The sequence below is a fragment of the Argopecten irradians genome, chromosome 3, assembly GCF_041381155.1.
Source record: "Argopecten irradians isolate NY chromosome 3, Ai_NY, whole genome shotgun sequence".
Taxonomy (NCBI): Eukaryota; Metazoa; Mollusca; class Bivalvia; order Pectinida; family Pectinidae; genus Argopecten; species Argopecten irradians.
This window is the reverse complement of record NC_091136.1, coordinates 54,122,556-54,145,194: the sequence shown is the minus strand read 5'-3', so window position 1 is coordinate 54,145,194 and position 22,639 is coordinate 54,122,556. Positions and strand designations below refer to the sequence as shown.

The 22,639-nt window shown below is 35.7% G+C and overlaps 2 protein-coding genes across 2 annotated transcripts in view; one reads left to right on the top strand and one right to left on the bottom strand.

The window, feature by feature from the left end:
• LOC138319083 (uncharacterized) overlaps positions 1-16,547 on the top strand; it is a 66,767-nt gene extending 50,220 nt beyond the window's left edge. Inside the window, exons 16-20 of the mRNA XM_069261995.1 lie at positions 3,679-3,748; positions 4,118-4,366; positions 5,758-5,801; positions 10,412-11,267; positions 11,954-16,547. Of these exons, the coding sequence (XP_069118096.1) occupies positions 3,679-3,748; positions 4,118-4,366; positions 5,758-5,801; positions 10,412-11,267; positions 11,954-12,082 (1,348 nt within the window). The 3' untranslated portion in view covers positions 12,083-16,547. The remainder of the gene's footprint in view (positions 1-3,678; positions 3,749-4,117; positions 4,367-5,757; positions 5,802-10,411; positions 11,268-11,953) is intronic.
• LOC138319087 (zinc finger C2HC domain-containing protein 1C-like) overlaps positions 1-22,639 on the bottom strand; it is a 168,543-nt gene that overhangs the window by 44,958 nt on the left and 100,946 nt on the right. The window lies entirely within an intron of this gene.

The following is a 22,639-nucleotide window of genomic DNA, read 5'->3' as shown; positions in this document are numbered from 1 at the left end:
GTAACCAAATTTGGCCACAAACATCCTTGAGGGAAGGGGGGAAAGAACTTGTATAAATTTTGGCTCTGACCACCACCCCCCCCCCCCCCGGGGGCAGGAGGGGCGGGGCCCAATAGGGGAAATAGAGGTAAATCCTATAAATCGCTACTTGTCCTAGAGTTCTGCATGGATTGTAACCAAATTTGGCCACAAACATCCTTGGGGGAAGGGGAACAGAACTTGTATAAATTTTGGCTCTGACCCCCCGGGGGCAGGAGGGGCGGGGCCCAATAGGGGAAATAGAGGTAAATCCTATAAAACGCTACTTGTCCTAGAGTTCTGCATGGATTGTAACCAAATTTGGCCACAAACATCCTTGGGGAAGGGGGGAAAGAACTTGTATAAATTTTGGCTCTGACCCCCCCCCCCCGGGGGCAGGAGGGGCGGGGCCCAATAGGGGAAATAGAGGTAAATCCTATAAATCGCTACTTGTCCTAGAGTTCTGCATGGATTGTAACCAAATTTGGCCACAAACATCCTTGAGGGAAGGGGAACAGAACTTGTATAAATTTTGGCTCTGAACCCCCGGGGGCAGGAGGGGCGGGGCCCAATAGGGGAAATAGAGGTAAATCCTATAAATCGCTACTTGTCCTAGAGTTCTGCATGGATTGTAACCAAATTTGGCCACAAACATCCTTGGGGGAAGGGGAACAGAACTTGTATAAATTTTGGCTCTGACCCCTTGGGGGCAGGAGGGGCGGGGCCCAATAGGGGAAATAGAGGTAAATCCTATAAAACGCTACTTGTCCTAGAGTTCTGCATGGATTGTAACCAAATTTGGCCACAAACATCCTTGAGGGAAGGGGAACAGAACTTGTATAAATTTTGGCTCTGACCCCCTGGGGGCAGGAGGGGCGGGGCTCAATAGGGGAAATAGAGGTAAATCCTATAAATCGCTACTTGTCCTAGAGTTCTGCATGGATTGTAACCAAATTTGGCCACAAACATCCTTGGGGGAAGGGGAACAGAACTTGTATAAATTTTGGCTCTGACCCCCCGGGGGCAGGAGGGGCGGGGCCCAATAGGGGAAATAGAGGTAAATCCTATAAATCGCTACTTGTCCTAGAGTTCTGCATGGATTGTAACCAAATTTGGCCACAAACATCCTTGGGGGAAGGGGGAAAGAACTTGTATAAATTTTGGCTCTGACCCGCTGGGAGCAGGAGGGGCGGGGCCCAATAGGGGAAATGGAGGTAATTCCTATAAAACGCTACTTGTCCTAGAGTTCTGCATGGATTGTAACCAAATTTGGCCACAAACATCCTTGGGGGAAGGGGGGAAAGAACTTGTATAAATTTTGGCTCTGACCACCCCCCCCCCCCCGGGGGCAGGAGGGGCGGGGCCCAATAGGGGAAATAGAGGTAAATCCTATAAATCGCTACTTGTCCTAGAGTTCTGCATGGATTGTAACCAAATTTGGCCACAAACATCCTTGAGGGAAGGGGAACAGAACTTGTATAAATTTTGGCTCTGACCCCCGGGGGCAGGAGGGGCGGGGCTCAATAGGGGAAATAGAGGTAAATCCTATAAATCGCTACTTGTCCTAGAGTTCTGCATGGATTGTAACCAAATTTGGCCACAAACATCCTTGGGGGAAGCGGGAAAGAACTTGTATAAATTTTGGCTCTGACCCCCTGGGGGCAGGAGGGGCGGGGCCCAATAGGGGAAATAGAGGTAAATCCTATAAATCGCTACTTGTCCTAGAGTTCTGCATGGATTGTAATCAAATTTTTGCCACAAACATCCTTGGGGGAAGGGGGAAAGAACTTGTATAAATTTTGGCTCTGACCCCCCGGGGGCAGGAGGGGCGGGGCACAATAGGGAAATAAGAGGTAAATATTCAAATTCCTTCAGAAAAGAAACAATGAACCTGTATTCAGAACATGATTTGACATTACAAACCAGGTGAGCGATACAGGCCCTCTGGGCCTCTTGTTGTAATATTCTTTAATGTAAAAATATCAAATGTTGCCTAATGATTGGTAATGAGTTTACTTCCTAACAATTGATGAGAAATATAATAGTTAAAAAGTAACACGGTTGAAGAAACACCCATCAGTTTGCGAGAGACTCCTCACTTCCGACACACTCTAATATATAGACAAACGACTAGGACTAGTTTGTATTGCCTTTAGTATCACATATATTTATCAAAACACTGTAGATGTCGATTGCCAACGACAATGATAAGTCATTTAATTTTTTATTAAAATGTTGATGGCAGTCAATATCAGAAGACGTCAAAATCTGTAAATTCTTTCCAAACTACCGACGTTTGATGGAAATGGAAATAAAGAAATCGAGCATGTCTTTAAAACCCAATTGCTGGTAAACGTCTCTCTATGTAGTAGTATATAACTTTTCACACTCGACGTACACTGCACACATCTGTACCCCGGGGTACGACATCCGGATAGTACGAGCTCTCGTACCAATGGCATCTCGTCGGTCTTTAGTATTATTGCGTGCTTAAAGATGTATTGTCTATCACTATCGCTCTTTTGCCATAGTGACAACTACATAAGTCTTATACACATTTTCTCCGTCTGTCCGAGGTTTAAACTTTCTAATTTTAACACTTTTTATAAAGTTGCAGCACTGGAAGTCAGTGTTTTTAATTATAAAAGTAAAAATTCTTTTTAACGTGTACACGTACAAAATAGACTCGAAAGATGCCAAATCAGTCCGAACTCTTCCGAACATCGTCGCGATAATCTCAAAGTAACACGAGAGTTGTGAAACCAAAGAGAAAATGTCAACAATTCGTAAACATGTGGTCGACCTCAGCATACTGGATCTACAAAGAAAATAATTCTGGCACATCACAATATTTGATACACACAATATTGAATGTGTGGTTTAGATGTTTCGAATACTCGTTCTGTGGACATATACCAGAACAATTTTTATTATATTAGCCAGAAGGAAAACGTAGACAAACACATGTGCGCTTACGCTAGTTACCTGGACCATCACATGCAGGTCATGTGGACGTCAGTCACGTGATACGATTCTGAATTCCGACAAAACCCCAAGGTACTTAACATGGCGGTGAATGAAGGCGCTTTATTCAAAACCAGGAATATATGATCCTTAGATTTCGTCTCTCTTATAGGCCGACATATGCTTTTAGAGAGCTAAATCATCAAATTACATGTCCATGTTCAAATATCAAATGTTTAGGCGACATATCGTTACAGTGAAATTAGCATAAAATATCACTTTAAAGTCATCAAAATGTGGGTTTTTCTGTTAAAGTAAATACATTTTCATTTCGAATTGTAGAACTAATATTATAAGGATGAACAGTGTAAAACACCGAACAAATCAGAGAATGTTATTGTTGTCGATCAGATTATACATGTACCTGGTTATCAATACGTACAGACACATATGGTATGGTTAAAGGTGGGGTTACCGCATAAATTCACTTATACACACTAATGCCAATTGTACACTAGGCCTCCTCATTTGTGTTTCTAATTCTATTATAGGGACAGCTACAAGGCAGTTATTACAACTTGGTAATGGTGTAAATGCGGGAATTACGGATTTTCGACTTTAGATAAGAACGTTAAGCCTTTAAAAAAAACAGCAAATTGTAAAGCAATTCAGATACGATTTCATGTTCTTTCATAGCATGGAAGAGGATAATGAGACCAAGAGCAGTCCCCCACTGGCGTCTACAATACAGAAAATAAGACATAAGGTAGTGAGCTTCAACGGTAATCCTGAAAAAAGTCAGTGAAAAATATTCGAAAGTGCTTTAGTTACCTGTATATTATTTTGTAAGTTCACTTTGTAGTAACTAAACGTATTTGAAATTCACGTCTAATTACTGTAAAAACGGATATGAATGTTCCAAAAGATTGGTGCGCTATGCCATCTGTCATCACTAGCTATAGGGCAGCTTGCATGTGTGCACAAAGTGTTTTTTTTTTTTTTTTTTTTTTAAATCGCAAGTTGTCTGGGAATTTTAAAGTTTCCATTTAACGACGAAGGTGATATAATTAGATCCGTTTTATAAATGGAAAACTCATTGTCAGTTTAGGATCAACTAATCTGTTTGTACTTACAGGCTGTTTATGATATACATAAACTGAAGTGTGGTGCGTTGACCTGTCACCGATCTAGTGGACGCATTGATTCATCACAAGAACGGCCGGCATCACTACCAGAACGGCCAGCAACACCATCAGAACGGCCAGCAACACCACCAGAACAGATGGCATCACCACAAGAACAGCCAGCCTTACCACCAGAACAGCCAGCCTCACCACCAGAACAGCCAGCCTCACCACCAAAAGGGACGGAATCACCCCCACCGGTAAGCTGTTTTCAGTGTTTGTTTTGGGACTCATTGGGAATATTTGAACCTTTTGGATCATGTTCTCTGAATTCAATTGACTGTTAGGGAAAGGAATAGATGATTTAAACTGCATTCACGATTTGACATGCTGGTGGTTTGGAGAACTACCGAAATGCCGTTAAAAGATATTAAGAGATTTAAAGTGAATTAAAATTACATGTGAATTTTGTAAACATTGTTAACAATCAAAAGGAACGGAGATATTGTATTCCTACACCAGCTGATGGTATGTTTTTATCATAGATTTGCAGAAATAATGCCACAACACTGATACAATTTACAAGGTTAAGGATCTACTCTGGTGAAAAGTCAAAATTTTCTGATGACTTACGTTTTTTCTAATGTAATTTTTTGAAATAGGATTCATGCAAAATTAAAATTGGAATACAAACAATATGGTGGTTGCTTGATTTTGAGCTATTATGAATCAAAGATGGCCATTTGAGGTAAATTGTGTTTTTACCGGATTTTCACTGTTTTGATCATACACACGAAATACTAAAGCTATATTTTGCAAATAAGTTGTCTTATAATTACGAATATTCGCAAAATTGACAAAATCAATGTTTTCTATAAGACAATGATAATATCACACAGTTAACCCATTATTTTTGCTTAGAATAGCTGTATATGTTACCCCTATCCATTAAATTTTGAAGATGAAAATAATCCGTGTTTTACCATTTTTAGCAGATTCAACGCTTCACAGAACAAGTTCTGATGACTAACTTTTTCTAAAATTTTGCAGTTCAAAAGAAACAAAAGTTGCTTTTTCTAAAACCATCATAAAAATAGGGGTTAATGTCCTGATTGAAAATTTGTTATTGCAGCATTTCTTGCTAAATATCTTCACTAAAATGTAAAAATAAACAACCAATCAGTTTGAATTCCAATCTTAAATGTTTCTCATTTTCATCTCAGTGAACCTAAAAACGATTAACAGAAAAAAAAAACACAAAAAAACCCCATGTTGTTGCTCTGGCGAGTTAAGTTAAAAAAAGATAAATTTCACTTCTCTACAAAGTGTTAGAAATGCATCATTTCAAAATGGCTGTCAAATTGGTCGTTTCTAAAAACAATTGACTATAATTTTTTTACAACCAATAGAGGTCAAATTTTAGGCATTATTTCTATATGGCATCTTGCTACACATTGAGACAATTAGTTATCGAAAATCACAAAAACACTTTGCTAATGTCGTAACGAGACTTGAACGAGACTGAAACCTCACAAGAGCAGATCCTTAAAGCCGGGGTTATGAAGAATAATATAAATATATGAATCACATTTCATTGAAAAGCATTCTTGTAATTTGTTTTAATGATGATACATGATTTCTCTTTCACAAGATCACTTGGCCGGTCCATACAAATCGATTTCAGGACGTTCATCGGTAAGTAATATACACATGATAGTAGCTTTGTTAAAGCTGACAATGCAAGTTAAAATTATTAAAATGATTTTTTTTTTAAATAAGTATACTCGTTTTTTCAAGAATCGTTTATGAGACATTCCCCGGTTGAGGACAGCCATTTTTGTTTTACATTCCGACGACTCGCCGACCTCTATATAAAGCGCGTGAATCGACACACGTGCGCTCATTCATGTACCTATACACCTAGCAGTCCACAGGTTGTATCACCTACAAATAGGTAAACAAAACCCTCACCTGTAAAACTATATGGGACTTATCTTAGCATGAAAACATGTCAACTCCTCTAAGTTGTCATTCAGATACTTCTCAAAATAAAATTCCAACGCAAGTGAATAGAAATCCGAACAATAATCCGTTCACATATCTCCACGTATATCATCGTGCCCGATGCACTCAACTGACCATATACACGTGACTACGTACCTCACCCGAACGAGCGATAACTATCAAGGACACACACGTGTTGTTGTACATGTACGTGTAAAACTTAGCGTATATTGAAATGTTTTATTAGTTCGTATTGGACATATGTTGGGATATAGCTAACAACACATTCATCTATTACTTCAATGAAATATTGTCAGGTGAGTGCAGTGTTTATTTTCAATTTGACATTGTTATTTGCAATATCGGGCCATGTGTATCTGAGACAAGACATGTTTGGAATGATACACGTGTGTCAAGTGTCCCGTGCTTTATATAGGGGGTTGGCCAGTGAAGGTTACTAAGCAGAGCAAAAGAAAAATGGCTGCCACTTCCTTAGATACCACACTGTCATAACTAGGGGATGTCTCAGAAACAATTTTTGAAAAAAAATATTTCGTTAATATATATATATATATATATTAATTTCAACTGAATGTTTTTAACTTGCATTGTCAGCTTTAAGATTGCTATAGGAATTTAAGTACGTAGCTTGAATTGAGTACTATATCAAAATATCATAATGCAAATGGCATACATTCATAATTTCTTGTTTGATAAATATATTATATTTATATCAATATATTTTTAGTTCGAGTATGAAAATAATTTGTTCGCAAACTGTGTTGAGTCCGCGTTGCGAATTCTGACAAATGTTTGCCAACAATTTATAGCCCATCATTTGATAGCCCACTATCATCAGATAGTGGGCTATTTAAGGTGGTTCGATAAAGTTAGACCTAAAAATTTCCCCTCGTTTAATTTACTTTAAAACTTGCTCACTGAGAGATTGGTTGATAAACTGTTTATTAAGGCTTTTATTTGAAATTTGACTGTGCGGTTTTGGAAATATTGTACTCTCAATAACCCTACTTTACCGTCTGTTTTCTCAAAATACAATTTTACACACATATTTCCAAAGCTTGGTAATTGACTGAAATATTACAAACAACATTTTTTATCTTTAATATGTAAGTTTATATGGCTATCAATGACCTCAATGTTGTTTCCACTCTTAAAAATACATAAATTGTGAATTTTTCACGCGAATGTTTGTAAATGAGGCCTAAAAAGGGCTAATTTTTGCATTTGAATTTCAACTTAAATACCTAATTTCAAAAAATTGTGTCGTTTAATTTTCTTTATTTTTTGCCCACATAATTAGATAGTTGTTTGGGGTATGATGAAAGAATATAAACAAAATTGACAGCGGAATTTTTGAGTAGTTAGCCTTTCTATACCCCTACCCCCTAAAAAATGACATTTTTTACATTTATATTATTAGACCGTAATCGAGCGGTAATATTTTTATAAAGAACTGTATATTCAATATTATAAAGTGTAATAGTCTGATGATATAAAGTGTTATACCTGTTAATTTTATGTTATGATGCTACCGATTTGATGCTTTACAAAGCTAAGAAATGGCACAAATAAGCCATAATTTTGCCTGGATTTAATATCTGAAAAATGAATATGGAAAAGTCCGTGTAAAAGATTCAACTTCAATTACCCTTTAGACAATCCATGATTTTATATTGTTATAGCGGAAAATATATTTTATCAAAATCTATCTTTCCATCGTCAAGATATCTTAGCTTTAATTGTCGTTTGAGGCAGTTATTCAAGCATAAAGTTGAATTGGCCCCAAAATTGTAACGATGAAAAGCGTCTACGTGACAACGATCGAAGTTGATAACTTCAATTTGATCACAACAATGTCGATTAAATTGATGTCATCATACACAACTGGTCTTTGTATGTTTTTGAGGAGATATCTGCATATCTAATACATGAAGATATATATTTATTATCAAAAGTAAACTAAAACTTTTTTTTATCCTCAATATAACCTGTACCTGTCTCTTATTCTGAATCATCGATCTACGTTCAGCTGATTACTGTAGACAGGAAAATAATTAGTCTATGCCTACATGTACATGTTTTGTTTCTATATCACAGATATAATACTGTTGTTGACACTAGTTAGCTTACATGTGCTTTTTCGTAAGTTAGTTTTTGATCAACTGAATCAGAGTACTTCCATGCATTTTCTTAAAACGGGAAATACATGCATCATCTAATTACAGTAGTTAAGCCTATGTCTCATCGTACTTGTATACAGTAAATAAAGTCTTATTTCCCGAACGTGTTACTGCTTATTGACGATCATATTAGCTAAACATGATACATTCTTGTTACCGCTAATTCCCAGAAAGTACTTCTTTGTAAACTTTATGTAGTTTCTCCAATGGCTTTAGTTGTGCATATTGCATTTTGGGACCGATCGGTCAACAAGATGGCCGACCAGCAATCATCTGGTATTTTGATAGTTAATTCTTGATACCGCTATTTCTCAGAGAGTACTAAATGTATCTCCCTCAAATTACATATAAAGGTTCCCCAAGAGCCATAGATATACCGAAACCGATCGGACAGCGGCAAGAAGGCCGAAAGACAGCCATCTTGGATTTTGATTGTTGTATTTTGGGATCGATCGGGTGAACAAGATAGTCGACAGGCAGTTATCTTGGATTTTGATAGTTGAAGTTTGAAAAGCAGAGAAAAAATCCCTCATTTTATTGTCAGACATACAGTTGAGTGTAAGCTAACCCTTTACACATAGTGAACTAGTGGTGCACTACGTATACACTAGAAGTTCACTATACACCCACATAGGTGATCAACACTAAACCCCTGATAAAAGTTAAAGGTAAAACAATTCATGGTCAGGTGGCGGAATTAGTGTCAGTGTGGCGAAATATACATATGTACAACAGGTCCTGTAAAAAATAAAATGAAATAGAAAAAAAACCCAAAGAAACATAAAAACTAAATAATGTGTATATATAATATTCATTTTGAGAAAAAGGACAAGCATTTTCAATTGAAAGATTATGTAAATTTTGATAAAATATAGTAGGTTGATTATCATTTGAATCGGTAGACTACTGCACTTAATAAAGATATACATTTACAGAGGCTGTCACAACATGCTTTCAATCATGGACCCATTGGGGTGAAAAAAACTGGTAGACTTTACAACAGTAATATTTATACCTTTTACCTGTGATACCTGTCTGATCATTATCTCAGGTTAAGTGTCACCTTAGGTAGTGTTAGAAGGGAGAAAAAGGCCATAGGCCTGGTGGTTATGATGACAGATCCTAAGTACCTAGAGTTCATAGCATATAGCTATTTATACAAGTACACCCGTATCCTCATGATTATCAGTATGTAAATACACGTAGCTGTGACAGACTTTTGTACCACAACTAGGGATATGTACATGATACGTGTATATAGTTTATAAGCTAAACTGAATGAAAATAAAATTACAATTTATTAATAAAAAATATTGTTTTTTATGTGTATGTGTAAACACTAAAACAGATCTATTAAATCAATCAGTTTTATTAAAGTAATTAACACCAGATAATTTAATTACACTATAGAAATTTCTAGTAATAGATAGTACCAATAAATAAATAAATAAATAAATAAATGATTAATAAATTTTTAATATGATACATAAAATATGAAAAGAAAATCAGACAAATTCAATATAAGACTGAAAGGTAACTGTTAGGTGAGACAATGTATTTCAATAGGTAAAATTTACAGACACACTTATCTGACACAGTGTCCAATGGCACTGGCCTTTACCTGAATATGGGTTGAGTGGTCACATCTTACTGGACGTAGTGCACTTCTAGTTTACCTGTAGTTTAAAATTATGTAGTGCGCTCCTAATGCACTAGGGTGTAAAGATTATCTAAACCTCAGAGTGTAGATCATTCTTCGGTGGGCACCAAGATCCTACTAGGATTTCTTGTGTTCATACCCGCTAAAATTAAAAATAGTGACATAAATGCTTATAATTAGTTTTGTTAACTATTTGATAAATAAAATACGCAAGGGATTTTTTTCCGAATCAATACGCAATCGGTCGTGTCTCTATTGTGATATCACGAGTTTTGTGTCATTTTCGATATTTTATGCAATGATTTCTACTCTAAATTACCTGGCTCTTTTTTGCAAATGTTCAGGAGTCTTCAGAAAATAGTCATATTTTGATTTGCAACCTTTTTTGTGAACTTTACATGTACATTAACTTAAATCTATACATAGTTTATATAATTAAGATTTCAGAACGAGGACGATGTAACACAACAAGAAGGTACAGGAAAACAGAGGCATGTCGATCAGGATCGTATCAGGGAAATTGAACGAAAGATAGAAGAAGAGGAAAGCAAGAGAAATAAAACCGATATGCAATCAAAAATAGAGAAGCAAATGCTCATTGAAATGGAGAAGAAGTTAGAAGAAGCGGAGAAAAAGCGATTAGAGACTGAACAGCAGGTAAAAGAAGAGAAGAGAAAGCAAAATGAAAAGAAGAAACAGTTAGAAAAGGAGGAGAGAGAGATCAGAAAAAAGAAAGAGAAGTTAGAAAAGGAGAAGAAAAAACTAGATCAAGTGAAAATAAAGATAGCAGAAGAAAATAGTATACGTATTGCAAAAGAAGAGCAGTTGGCACAAGAGAAGAACAAACGTAAAGAGAAGGAAAAACGGTTAGAAGAAGAGACAAAAAAACGTATAGAAAAGGAAAAGCGGCTAGAAAGAGAAAGGGAAAGGCTCAAGGACAAGGAAAAGCAGATAGATAAAGAGGCCATGAAGCGAAAGGAACTGGAAAGAAAAAGAGACGAAGAGGAAAGAAAACATAGAGAAAAGCAACAGCGGAGAGAAGAAGAGGAAATGAAACGAAGATTAAAAGAAAAACTCAGAAAAGATGAAGAAGAGAGTCGTAGAAGAGATAAACGTCGCAGGGAATATGAAGAGGAACTTCGCATGGAATTTGACAGAATTAGAGAAGAAGAAGAATGGCATAGAAAAAGCTTGGAGATGTATAGACAGGAAAAAGAAAAACGACGCAGGGAAAGACAGAGAGAAAAAGAAGAGGATAGACGCCACGAAGATTTGCTCAGACGTTTTAGCTTAGAGGTTTGTACTTTGTGTGCTGGTTTGTATATGGATTTTTTTCAATATAAAGACGATAAGATCTACATTGTAGTATATTTTCGGCAAACTTCCCAAAACGAGGAAAAATACATGTAGGTAAAAATGTCAAGATGGTTCACGCATTGGAATACACAGGGATGATATTAAAGTCGGTAATACGATAGGGGGAAATTACAGAAATTAGCTTTGTGTTGTAATTAGATAACATCCAGTCATAAAATTTAAAAAAAAAACAATAAATAATAAAAATAAATAAATTAATAAATTGTATTTAAAAACTATTTGAATAAATCAAACAGAATTAAATAGGAACGATTAGCAGGCAAAGCCCTCTCCGTTACATCTTTATACGTGTAACCGTTATAGATGTATGATATGGAAGCATATTTTCATTGTATTCGAACTTTATAATAAACATTATGTTTGGTATTGACACAGGACATACATGGTACTGAAAAAGTCACCAATACACTATGTACTGCGTGTATAAGAAAACATTACACATGCATTAATTGATCATTATCCAATATCCATTTGATGATACAGGTTTTAATATTATTTAACTGAATATTGCCCGAATATTCATTGTGACCAGGCACTATTCAAATTGATAATTAATCGTGTTTCTATTAGTTTTATTCAGTAGTATAATGGCTATTCCTTTGTAGATGTACCAACCTCCTAAACACACAACGATTGAATCACCCCGTAAAAAATCGTCAGGCTACTTCCGGATCCTATGGAAACGACCCGTTCAGGATAACAATGCAATGATGTATCTGTCACCTTACACGTAAGATGTTATGAATAAATACCAATGAGCTGACGAAGAATAGCTGATCTTTGTGAAAGAACTATCACGTGTAAGGCAACCAAGTAAAGCACGGTTATATAAACACTTCTGGATAGAGCATCCATATATGAAAAAGGTGATTCGGGATTCATACATTTAGGTAATCTGAATGGCGTTTTAGACCTTGACAATGGATTTTTTCAGGCATAAACACATTATCAGGTCCTGAGATCAGCAGTAATGTATATACTGGAAATGAAAGGATATAAAGGGGTAAACGACATTAAACATTATCCAGGTGTGAATTATTTGATAAGGATAAAAATAACAAATTAAAAATTGTGTAGATATAATTATATTCGCTCACGAACTGATGATTTATTAATGTTTTATTTCCGGGTTGTGTACTTGTTTCACACATACCATCAAACGACAACATATTTTTGCCTTCGGTTGATGTCAGCATAGTGTTTGGAACAATGAATTATACCTTTTTCGGCTTTGAAATACATGTATCCTTATCAAACAGGTACAGTTAACATTGAATTAACGAATGCTTTATAATTCTGACAGCAGCGGTATCACATTCAAATATGTTGCGTGATTAAGTCAATTTTGTGGCAAAAATTCTCCGGAAACCCTGAAACCAATTAATATTGTTATATTAAATTTCTATTTCTTATTGAATAATATCAGAAGTTCAAAGACGAGTACATACATATTACTTCTGATATCTGTGATAAAATATTCCTGTTGTTGTTGACTCATACTATGTGATAAAGCCAATCATATAGTTTGTTATATATCACTAACCTTTAGTAAGTACCCCTGGGAAAGGACAACAGTTGTGAAATATCTTGGTATATTCCTAGTGATAGTGTATTCAGCTGTGATAAAGGACAACCTGCTATTGTATTTAATATTTTAGTAAACCTAATTTAAATGATTCTGTGATTTAGGACATTTTGTCATTGTTTGTTTTACGCAATAATAATTAGACCTAACTTCATTGCTTTGCATTTGGTATTAAGGATATTATTGTTTATTTAGGGATATAAGTGAAAATATGTTTATAGTATAAATTTATATCAAATAAGACTTTTTTCCAGTTAAAGCTCCATATACTGTATAGTTGTTAAATTTCGCGGTGTAACATTTCGCGATTTACTGTTTTGAACTCATTCGCGGGGTTAATTTTCGCTAATTACCTGTCTAGCCGTTTAAAGTCCCATACAGTATACGTGAATCCATGATTTTTATACATTTCGCGAGGTATTAATATTCGCGATTTTTGATGGACCCGCGAATTTAGCGAAATTAAAACCTCGAGAATATTAGCAACTATACGGTAACATATAAACTATTTAATTCATTCTAACCCATGGATTTCTATATAAACGTCCCTTTTACGTTATTGAATGATACCATAAATATTTATGCCAATGAACATGCGCATTACATTCAATTATATTATGTATTCGTTTGTGTTTAAGATCATTCAATCAATTTATTTTTCCAATATATTTTTTTGTGGATAATCAAATTTGTCTAATGGCTTGTAGGGCCATCCAAAGATTATTTGTTTGTTCTTTTTAACACAGCCCTGGTCACGTGGTTCTATCTGACAAGTATTCCTAATCGTACTGTATTTTTTCGCGGTGGAGGACGACAATTCTGGCTATATTATGTTATGATAAGTATACCTTTCTGAACTTAGTGGTACCAATAAAAACCGTGATATTTCCATGAATGCATCCAGATCCGCAGGTAAACTTCCTCTACGTGACTGCACCGTGCCATCAGTTTTACGAACTTGAGTATACAAATGACTACGTGTTTTATCCGCGCTGTATATATTTATTTACTTCTTATCATTTATATTAAATAGGTCCTCGCTTTATTTGTCTTTTATTAATGACTTCTAGTTATATTTTCATTCTATCGAAATATTTCTTGACATCTTGTTTTACCTGTGACTTTTTTACATCTTGTTATCATTTCTTCTCTATAAGTCTTTTTTTTTTGTTATTCTACGAGGAAAAGACAATATGTAATAGTTTGATCTATTTGATATGACGTATATATATAATATATCTATACTGAGTCTGTGATAAATGCCTACCTGCTTTGTTGTAAAATATGGTGAACATGTCTCTGCTGCATGGGTCAATGGTTTATATATTTCCGCTATATTAGAATAGTATATTTTTGTAAATACATAATATATATACATTCTGATGACAATTGTTTAGCCATGCGATATCGATATCTACCTGGCATGGTTGGAGACTTATTTTGTCGTCACTATCAATGCCACTCCGCCTTGTTTAACTTTTATATTTGTTTGAGATTTAACACAAAAATTCGAGAGGATTCTAAATACATACTCCATAACACAAAACAATATGCTACTCCTTTTAACTCTATTTAATCGTATGACTTTATATTTTCTTGAGGATCTCTTTATTCTATAAAATTATCTCTCTGTTGAATCGGTCAATCAGAGGGACGCTACAAATGAAAATGTCATTTTACAGGTAATGAGATTATAACAAAAATGTTAAGCCAATGGAAATGTTAGTAACAAACAGGATTGAATTATACAGAAATAACAAACAGTTTAATGTACATCCATAGATTATAACTAACGGTAACGCCTATCAAACTCTGATAGCAGACAATTTTGTGTCCTTTTCTGCCAAGACCTATCAATATTTACATGCTTTGGTTGCGTGTGATAAGCTTCAACAATAAGTATAAGCTTCGAAAACATATGTGTTTGGAATTTTTGACCACATACGATATCGCCAGTTATTTTGCAATTTCGGAGGACATAACCTGTGTCGCGAAAATTAAATTCTTGTACATGTAAAAATGTGATAATACTGTATGTGACACTGATGAAGTCGATGGCCTTGTACATGTAAAAATGTGATAATACTGTAGTATTTGTGACACTGATGAAGTCCATGGCCTCGTACAGTAACAATGTGATAATACTGTAGTATTTGTGACACTGATGAAGTCCATGGCCTTGTACATGTAAAAATGTGATAATGCTGTAGTATTTGTCATACTGATGAAGTCCATGGCCTTGTACATGTAAAAATGTTATAATACTGTAGTATTTGTCATACTGATGAAGTAACTGATAATGTTCATAGCCTTGTACATGTAACAATGTGATAATACTGTAGTATTTGTGACACTGATGAAGTCCATGGCCTTGTACATGTAAAAATGTGATAATACTGTAGTATTTGTGACACTGATGAAGTCCATGGCCTTGTACAATTTGTGACACTGATGAAGTCCATGGCCTTGTACATGTATAAATGTGATAATACTGTAGTATTTGTGACACTGATGAAGTCCATGTCCTTGTACATGTAAAAATGTGATAATACTGTAGTATTTGTGACACTGATGAAGTCCATGGCCTTGTACATGTACAAATGTGATAATACGGTAGTGATTGAAATACGGTAGTATTTGTCATACTGATGAAGTCCATGGCCTTGCTTTGTTGGATCTCGAAAGTAATCAACTTTACAGTATGTTATATATTTTAATGTGATATACTTAGGCGATATAGTGTGAATGATTTTCTCTTGTATGTATCTATACATTTATGGGGCTTTTTAGAGTTATCTCACTGCTTTTTGTATTCCCTTTTGCACGTTATGGAATAGTTCTTAGCAAATGACACAGCAGTTACTTATTTACTTAAAATAATCTTATTACTTAATATGATTTACTAAGTAATGTTTGAAGTAAAATTACTAGCAAAATATTTACTTATCATTACTACAATTTACTAACAGATTCACTTAGTAATTTTGCAAGTAAGTTATGTAAATAAAATAATTACTTGAAATTATTAAATATGCTCCACCGCTGACAAATGGTATTTTTCTTCTATCAGAAACAGGAGCATACGATCGAGTATTACAGTATTAACACCATTGAAAAGTTTTAGCTTTTAATTTTACGTCACGATGAAAAAAAATATATATAAAATAATTGCATCCCGAAAAAAATCCATGGCACTATGTCCTATATACAATGAAGTACTGATTGGGCATGCATCAAAAGCAAAATGAATTATTCGATATTATTTTTGTGTTAATTAGACATATATACACACACTGTTCAAATGATGAGTGTCAGTTATGCTCTGTCGGCGGTGGAGCATCTTTAAGCAAATTACGAAGTAAAATAAATATATTTGGTTTATGTACCAAGTAATTATTAAGTAAAAGAGCTTATCGAATATTAAGTTGTAACTATGTTTCTACAGATACAGTTTGCTGTGAATCTTTTACTGTTAGTGATTTAGCTATAGTATCTATATGTATACAATGTATGTGTGAAAGAAAATATGAGATGACTTTGTTTATCATCCTATATCTTATATAAATAAAGTTTAACATCTCGACTGGTGTTGTATATTGTCACGAGAGTATATATATATGGGTTTGTTCTCTTCTTATATGAATTACTCAACAACTATTAACAGTTGACATTTGTATTACATATAGAATCACGGAGACAGATAACCTGAAATAAAAAGAACAATACCTGACAATACATAGGGACACGTAAATGTACCGCCTATAATGATATATTTATACTGTAAAGTAATAAAGATAATATACAGGTATTTATTTATTATAAATCTATAGTAAATTCTATTTTAGTTTCATGGTTATTACATTTAGAAATAACATTTAATTTACAGTCACTTGACTCTATGCATCGCCCTAACCTCACCGACCAGGTGCGGTCCTTTTATACATATACATATTATAAAGGTTTATGGACAAGTTATTTAAAGAAGTTATAACAGAAAACTATAAAGCATTTTAATTATATTGCATAATGAAGAATAAGTAAATTACTTTATTTCTAGTTATATATTAAATAAACATACCTTTCAGCACTGTGGCGGTAAAGCACACAGGCTTCCAGCTATAGGTGGTATCTGCCCGGTGCCTTTTTTCCATGTAATGTGTGGAAACGCTTCCACTAGGGTGGGCGTGCACGTGCAAGGACAGGGTCATGCAGGGTTAATGTGACACACTCAACCAATCCATTCGCTCACGTCATCATAACAACTTACATACACACAGATTTACATGTACAGGACATTACATGACACAGGGACATGTAAATTCAGACAATCCACAGCGCATGTAGTTTTAACACCTAATATAATACAATATTATATACACAGTGATTTCAAACACCGCAACAATATTTTCTAATAATAGAGGACATGAAAGATTACGACTTCCCTGTAAATAATGCAAGTAAAAGTAAACTGTTAGATGTTAAGTACATTAGCGAGTGACGTAGATAAACCCTTGATATTGGGACACATAGAGATTGGAAACTTTTACCGACAGCAAGGGGACCTCTGATTATTTTCCTGACTAGATGTCTCTAAGCACATTTATAAGTACGTTTAATATGTTGTATGTTGTATAAATATAACATTTAGCGATTTATTAATCCTAATTATCCATCTATGTGTCACTGATAAGGAGTACCACTAGACACATAGAGAGGTCATCAGATGATCGAAAAAATAAATGGCAGAGTTGTAAATCTTTCTTATTAATGTTTCTGATTTGTTGCTATTTCCACTGAATAGTCGTTTTGATAGCGATGTTTAATTGTTTTAACAAGATACTGGTACATTTATGTCCATGTCCTATCGAAAATAACATACCAACGTCATTAACAAGTGTTTTGAGAAACGAAATCAGAACATCTCTTGGAACAATTATGACCAATGACAATTTATAATTTCCCTATTACAAATGGCCTTCATTATTATTTCTGACCGCCATTACATTTTTATATGTAGATATCACGGGTATGGATATTCTAGCCGTGGGTCACAAAATGATTTAAAAGCCGAGGCTTGCTGAAGGTATTACAACATATTTTGATCCTGAGGGTAGAATATCCGATCCCTATCCTTCATATTCACATACTAAAGAATAAGTAAGAGCGGTCTGATTTCAGAAAACGATGCTAACATTTTACAAACAAAGCTAGGGAACGATGGAAAGCTTATGAATGCGAAAAGAAAAAAAAACACTTTTCTAAAGTCAGTGTCTGAAACTGCCCAACGTGGGTTTCGAACCCACACCCTTTCGATGTTATGTAGCGTTTCTCCAAAATATGATAGCACTTAGGCTATGACGAGATGCTATTGTATATCGTAAGTCCGTGATGGAAGGTGACTACGGCAGGGAAAACTAGAAAACGTCACTTTAACACTCACATAATTTATTCACATAAACATCCACGCAATATAGTTCACAATAAATCCATTAGGAACACACACACTGGTACACTGTTTGACTTGAGTTCACTGCTAGGTGACATGCATAATTGCGAAGTATTCAGTACATCCCAAATGCAAGTATAAATCCCTTAGTCACAAACACACTAAGTATGATAGAGTAATCCGTATATATCACATCACTGAAACATGTAGGGAATATCCGTACAGTAAATCCCAAGTATAAATCCAATAGTCACAAACACACTAAGTGTAGTAAAGTAATCAGAATTAAAATAACTGATCCTGAGATGCGTGGAGTAAGTCCCAAAATTTCCATGTACTCTGTCGTTTCGTCCCGTGTACCCCCTTTTATACCACTTACATACTGTCCTCTAATTGGCTAAAACCTCGCTTCTTCCATCTTCATTCTCACGTTCATTGGCTGAATCTTACTATGATTACGTATTTCTACCTACTTCCATCCCCCTCCCAACCTTACTCTAATTGGCTGGCCGGAGTGACCACTACCTAAATTTAGCTTTATGCAACCTTATGCAACCTGTCCATCAAACTGGACCCTAATACACAGTCCTAGTCGTAAACAACTCCTTATATGGAAAACGGAATGCGGTGCCCTAGCTCCCTACGTATACGTAACGAGCCCAGATGGGCACGTGCACGTGGCCACCTGGTCCCTAACTGTCCTATGTATGTATATATACACTATACATACTGCACATATATTAACTAAAACTATCAACTAAATAGTATAAAACTGTTATTTTACAACACAAATAAACTTTAACTTTAACAACTAATAAAAACTAAGCGTGACACAAATTTCCACGCTACACTACCCCCAACTCTTCAAGTTTTGTCTCCGACAAAAGTTAAGGTACACTACATCTATAGCTGAATTACAGTTAAACAACGGTAAAAAATTATAAAATCAGGTACTGCAAACATGGAAAATTTACGTGAAGAGTAATCCACCCCAACTACACAAAGGATATATATTGCGCGTTATATCCGGTGTACATAAAATATTAGAAGCCACTTCTGCGCGCAATATCCGGTGTACACTCCGTGATACTATATAGACGTCCACGCGTATTCGTTGAGAAAATAACAGCTTCGCGACAATTTCACACGTTTACCGCGCAATAAAACATAATTATTTCAACAATAAGGATCAACATGAAATAGAAGATTAACATTATAAAAATTTAACAAGAGAAAATGTCATATTTGGAATGAAGTAATCACTCATGGGAATGAACACGTATAGTTCACATAAAGGTTAAAAGTCAATCGTTCACGAAAGTAACTTTTTTTTTGGATATCGTACCGATAATCCGGACACACTTCAAGTTTCTGCTCACAGGTAATTCATATGTCACATTGTACACTTGAAATAAGTGTTGACATATACTGTTCACTACATAAATTATAAATCCGCGTAGAATCACTTTTAAAATAAGTGTCACGTAAATATTAATCCACGTTAGAGGAATGTCACATTTTAATAATCCACAGAATTGTTCATCACTTGGATATCTAAGTGTCACGTAAAATGAATATCTCACATAATAATCCACATAATTGTTCTTCACTTGGATATCTAAGTGTCACGTAAAATGAACATCTCACATAATAATCCACAGAATGTGTTCTTCACTTAAATATGCTTTATGTATAAGTGTCACACGTAACTTTGCGCGAAAGTCACCTTATTATTTCAAAAATGTTTATTTCACAGTTCTTAAGAGTCATCTGGAACGACCACCAAACCATAGGTCATCATGAGCAAAACAGGTAATTTCAAAAGGTTCATCGTAGCCCAGCCTTGTTCCGGTACTGCGACAGGCATGGTACAAGTACGTGTACACACACAGCGTACATGTACATCTTCCGGTTCGTCCATTCTAATTTCAACAAAAAATGGGTTTTTAATGTTAGCGCTCTGGATGGATCACCACCACAACATTATCTTTGGAATCAGCCCATGTTCATGTGCCTCATGGGTACTGGTTGTAACAGGTTCCATGTTACTCTTGGGACATCACAGCTCCTACAGCATGTAGTTTCATTGCCTCAGTGTTCAGCATAAATCAACCGTGTGGACGTCTGGATTTCTAAAAGTTGAAGTTTACCATTTCTTCACGTCACCAAAAGTTTCTGTTGTCTACCACCAAACTTTACATTGCTTGATATGGCCATGTAGACACTTCGCTATTAATGCGAAGTTTTCACCAACTTCCTGACATATGGTTCTAGATCGGTTTCTGGTAATTACATCTTCCGCGTTGCCTCTGTTCTTGAAGAATCAGTCCGGACGCCATCCTGGACACCACATGTCACAGGAACGTCACTTGTCTGAAGAACAAGTGACACCTACAGGCCTTCAACTTCAAATCGGCACCGTCAAGTATCTTCATGCATGACTGCCATCAATACAAGTTGTTCATCTTCTGACTGAAATTCTTCCCGTACACAATAACACAGTCCAGATAAAACACTGCAATGTTCCACAGTAATCCACTCAGCGTTTTCTCAATAATTCTGGAGAAAGTGATCCAGGCGTTGACCAAACCAAACACCATCACTATAACATTGGTACAATCCACCTAGTGGAATAACGAAGGCGATCTTCAATCTATCGTCTTCACTGAAAGGCACTTGATGATAATTCATTTGTAGATCCACAGATAAACACAACACGACCTTAATATCACACACCAAGTTGACGTCTTTACGAATAATATACACAAAATGGGGTTTCCTCACAACGTCGTTTTTTAAGTCGACAACATTGTCCTGCAACTGTCCCAATTAAAATACAATATAAACTTTATGGACTCCCCGATTTCCTTTATCAATCATTGTGGTTTCTTGCATGGCTATAATCCCTCGTCCAATACTTCACACTTGTCGAGGTATTCTCTCCATAGTGCTTCCTTAAACAGCACGTGATCCATTGGCTTGATAGACTGTCTTAATACCGATAGTTCCGAATGATAAATTTTGATAAAATTATCACTATCACAAACAACGTGTTTACATCGGCTGTCTCACACATGGAAAGGTCAGGCTCCGATACAGGATGATTCTCATAGCACCGCTATAGAGATCTTCGGATATAAAAGTACGTCTCCGGTGTCAACTTTCCAATCCACCATATTACGCACTTCCGTAGCTAAATCACACAGTATTACATCACACATTACTCTGGTTTCGAGTAAGTCGTACTCTTCTTCCTGTTTGCAGTTTCCCGCGGAATAAATAATTTCACAAAACTCTGTGTCTGTATCCTTGTTAGTAGCACATATTGCTGGTCCGTTCCTCGCCTGTATTAGTCCTCCATTCCCGCGCGACCGACGCGCACGCACGGTCTACTGCTCCAGCATGGACACACTTGACGGAATTTCATGTACATAATTACTTCTTGTGTAGTTACACCTACTGAATATCGCTTCATCTTGGTTGTTTGACGACACTAATTCAATATCGTCCACTAATCCCTGGGACATGTTTGTCACTATGTCCACCATAACGGTATTCTGAATCAGATTCACTATCACAACAAACGTGATAAACAACCAGAACACTAGAGTTCCAAACACTATGAACTCTTTTATGAAGCACGCGATAATGTGGTTCGGGTATCTATAATACACTTTACCCACAGAACTTGCCAAATCCAGCAACACAATAATCCATCGTAGAATGAATCCCTTATATTGATGTTCCGACTTGCGTTGATTCGCTATCCGTGAACTCGACGCACCTATATCACAATTCACTGTAGTTCCTATAGGTCCAACACTCGGAGTAGAGGTCACTGATAATATTTCAACATCCGAATCACGGAATGTCCGAGGTGAATAATAAAGCACATCAGCACTCATCACTTCACTCTGGTCGAAATTATAATTGAAATTTCGACGCACATGCGGAAAAGTGAGCCCTCGCTGAAATGGTCTCCTCGATGTTTCCGGAATATCCATTATCACAAATAGTCACAGATATAAAATCCAAACAGTTCAACAAAGTAATATTTCCCCTGCCATAATCATGGTAACTTCCATCCCACCGCTGTCACCATTTGTAGCGTTTCTCCCAAATATGATAGCACTTAGGCTATGACGAGACGCTATTGTATATCGTAAGTCCGTGATGGAAGGTGACTACGGCAGGGAAAACTAGAAAACGTCACTTAAAAACTCACATAATTTATTCACATAAACATCCACGTAATGTAGT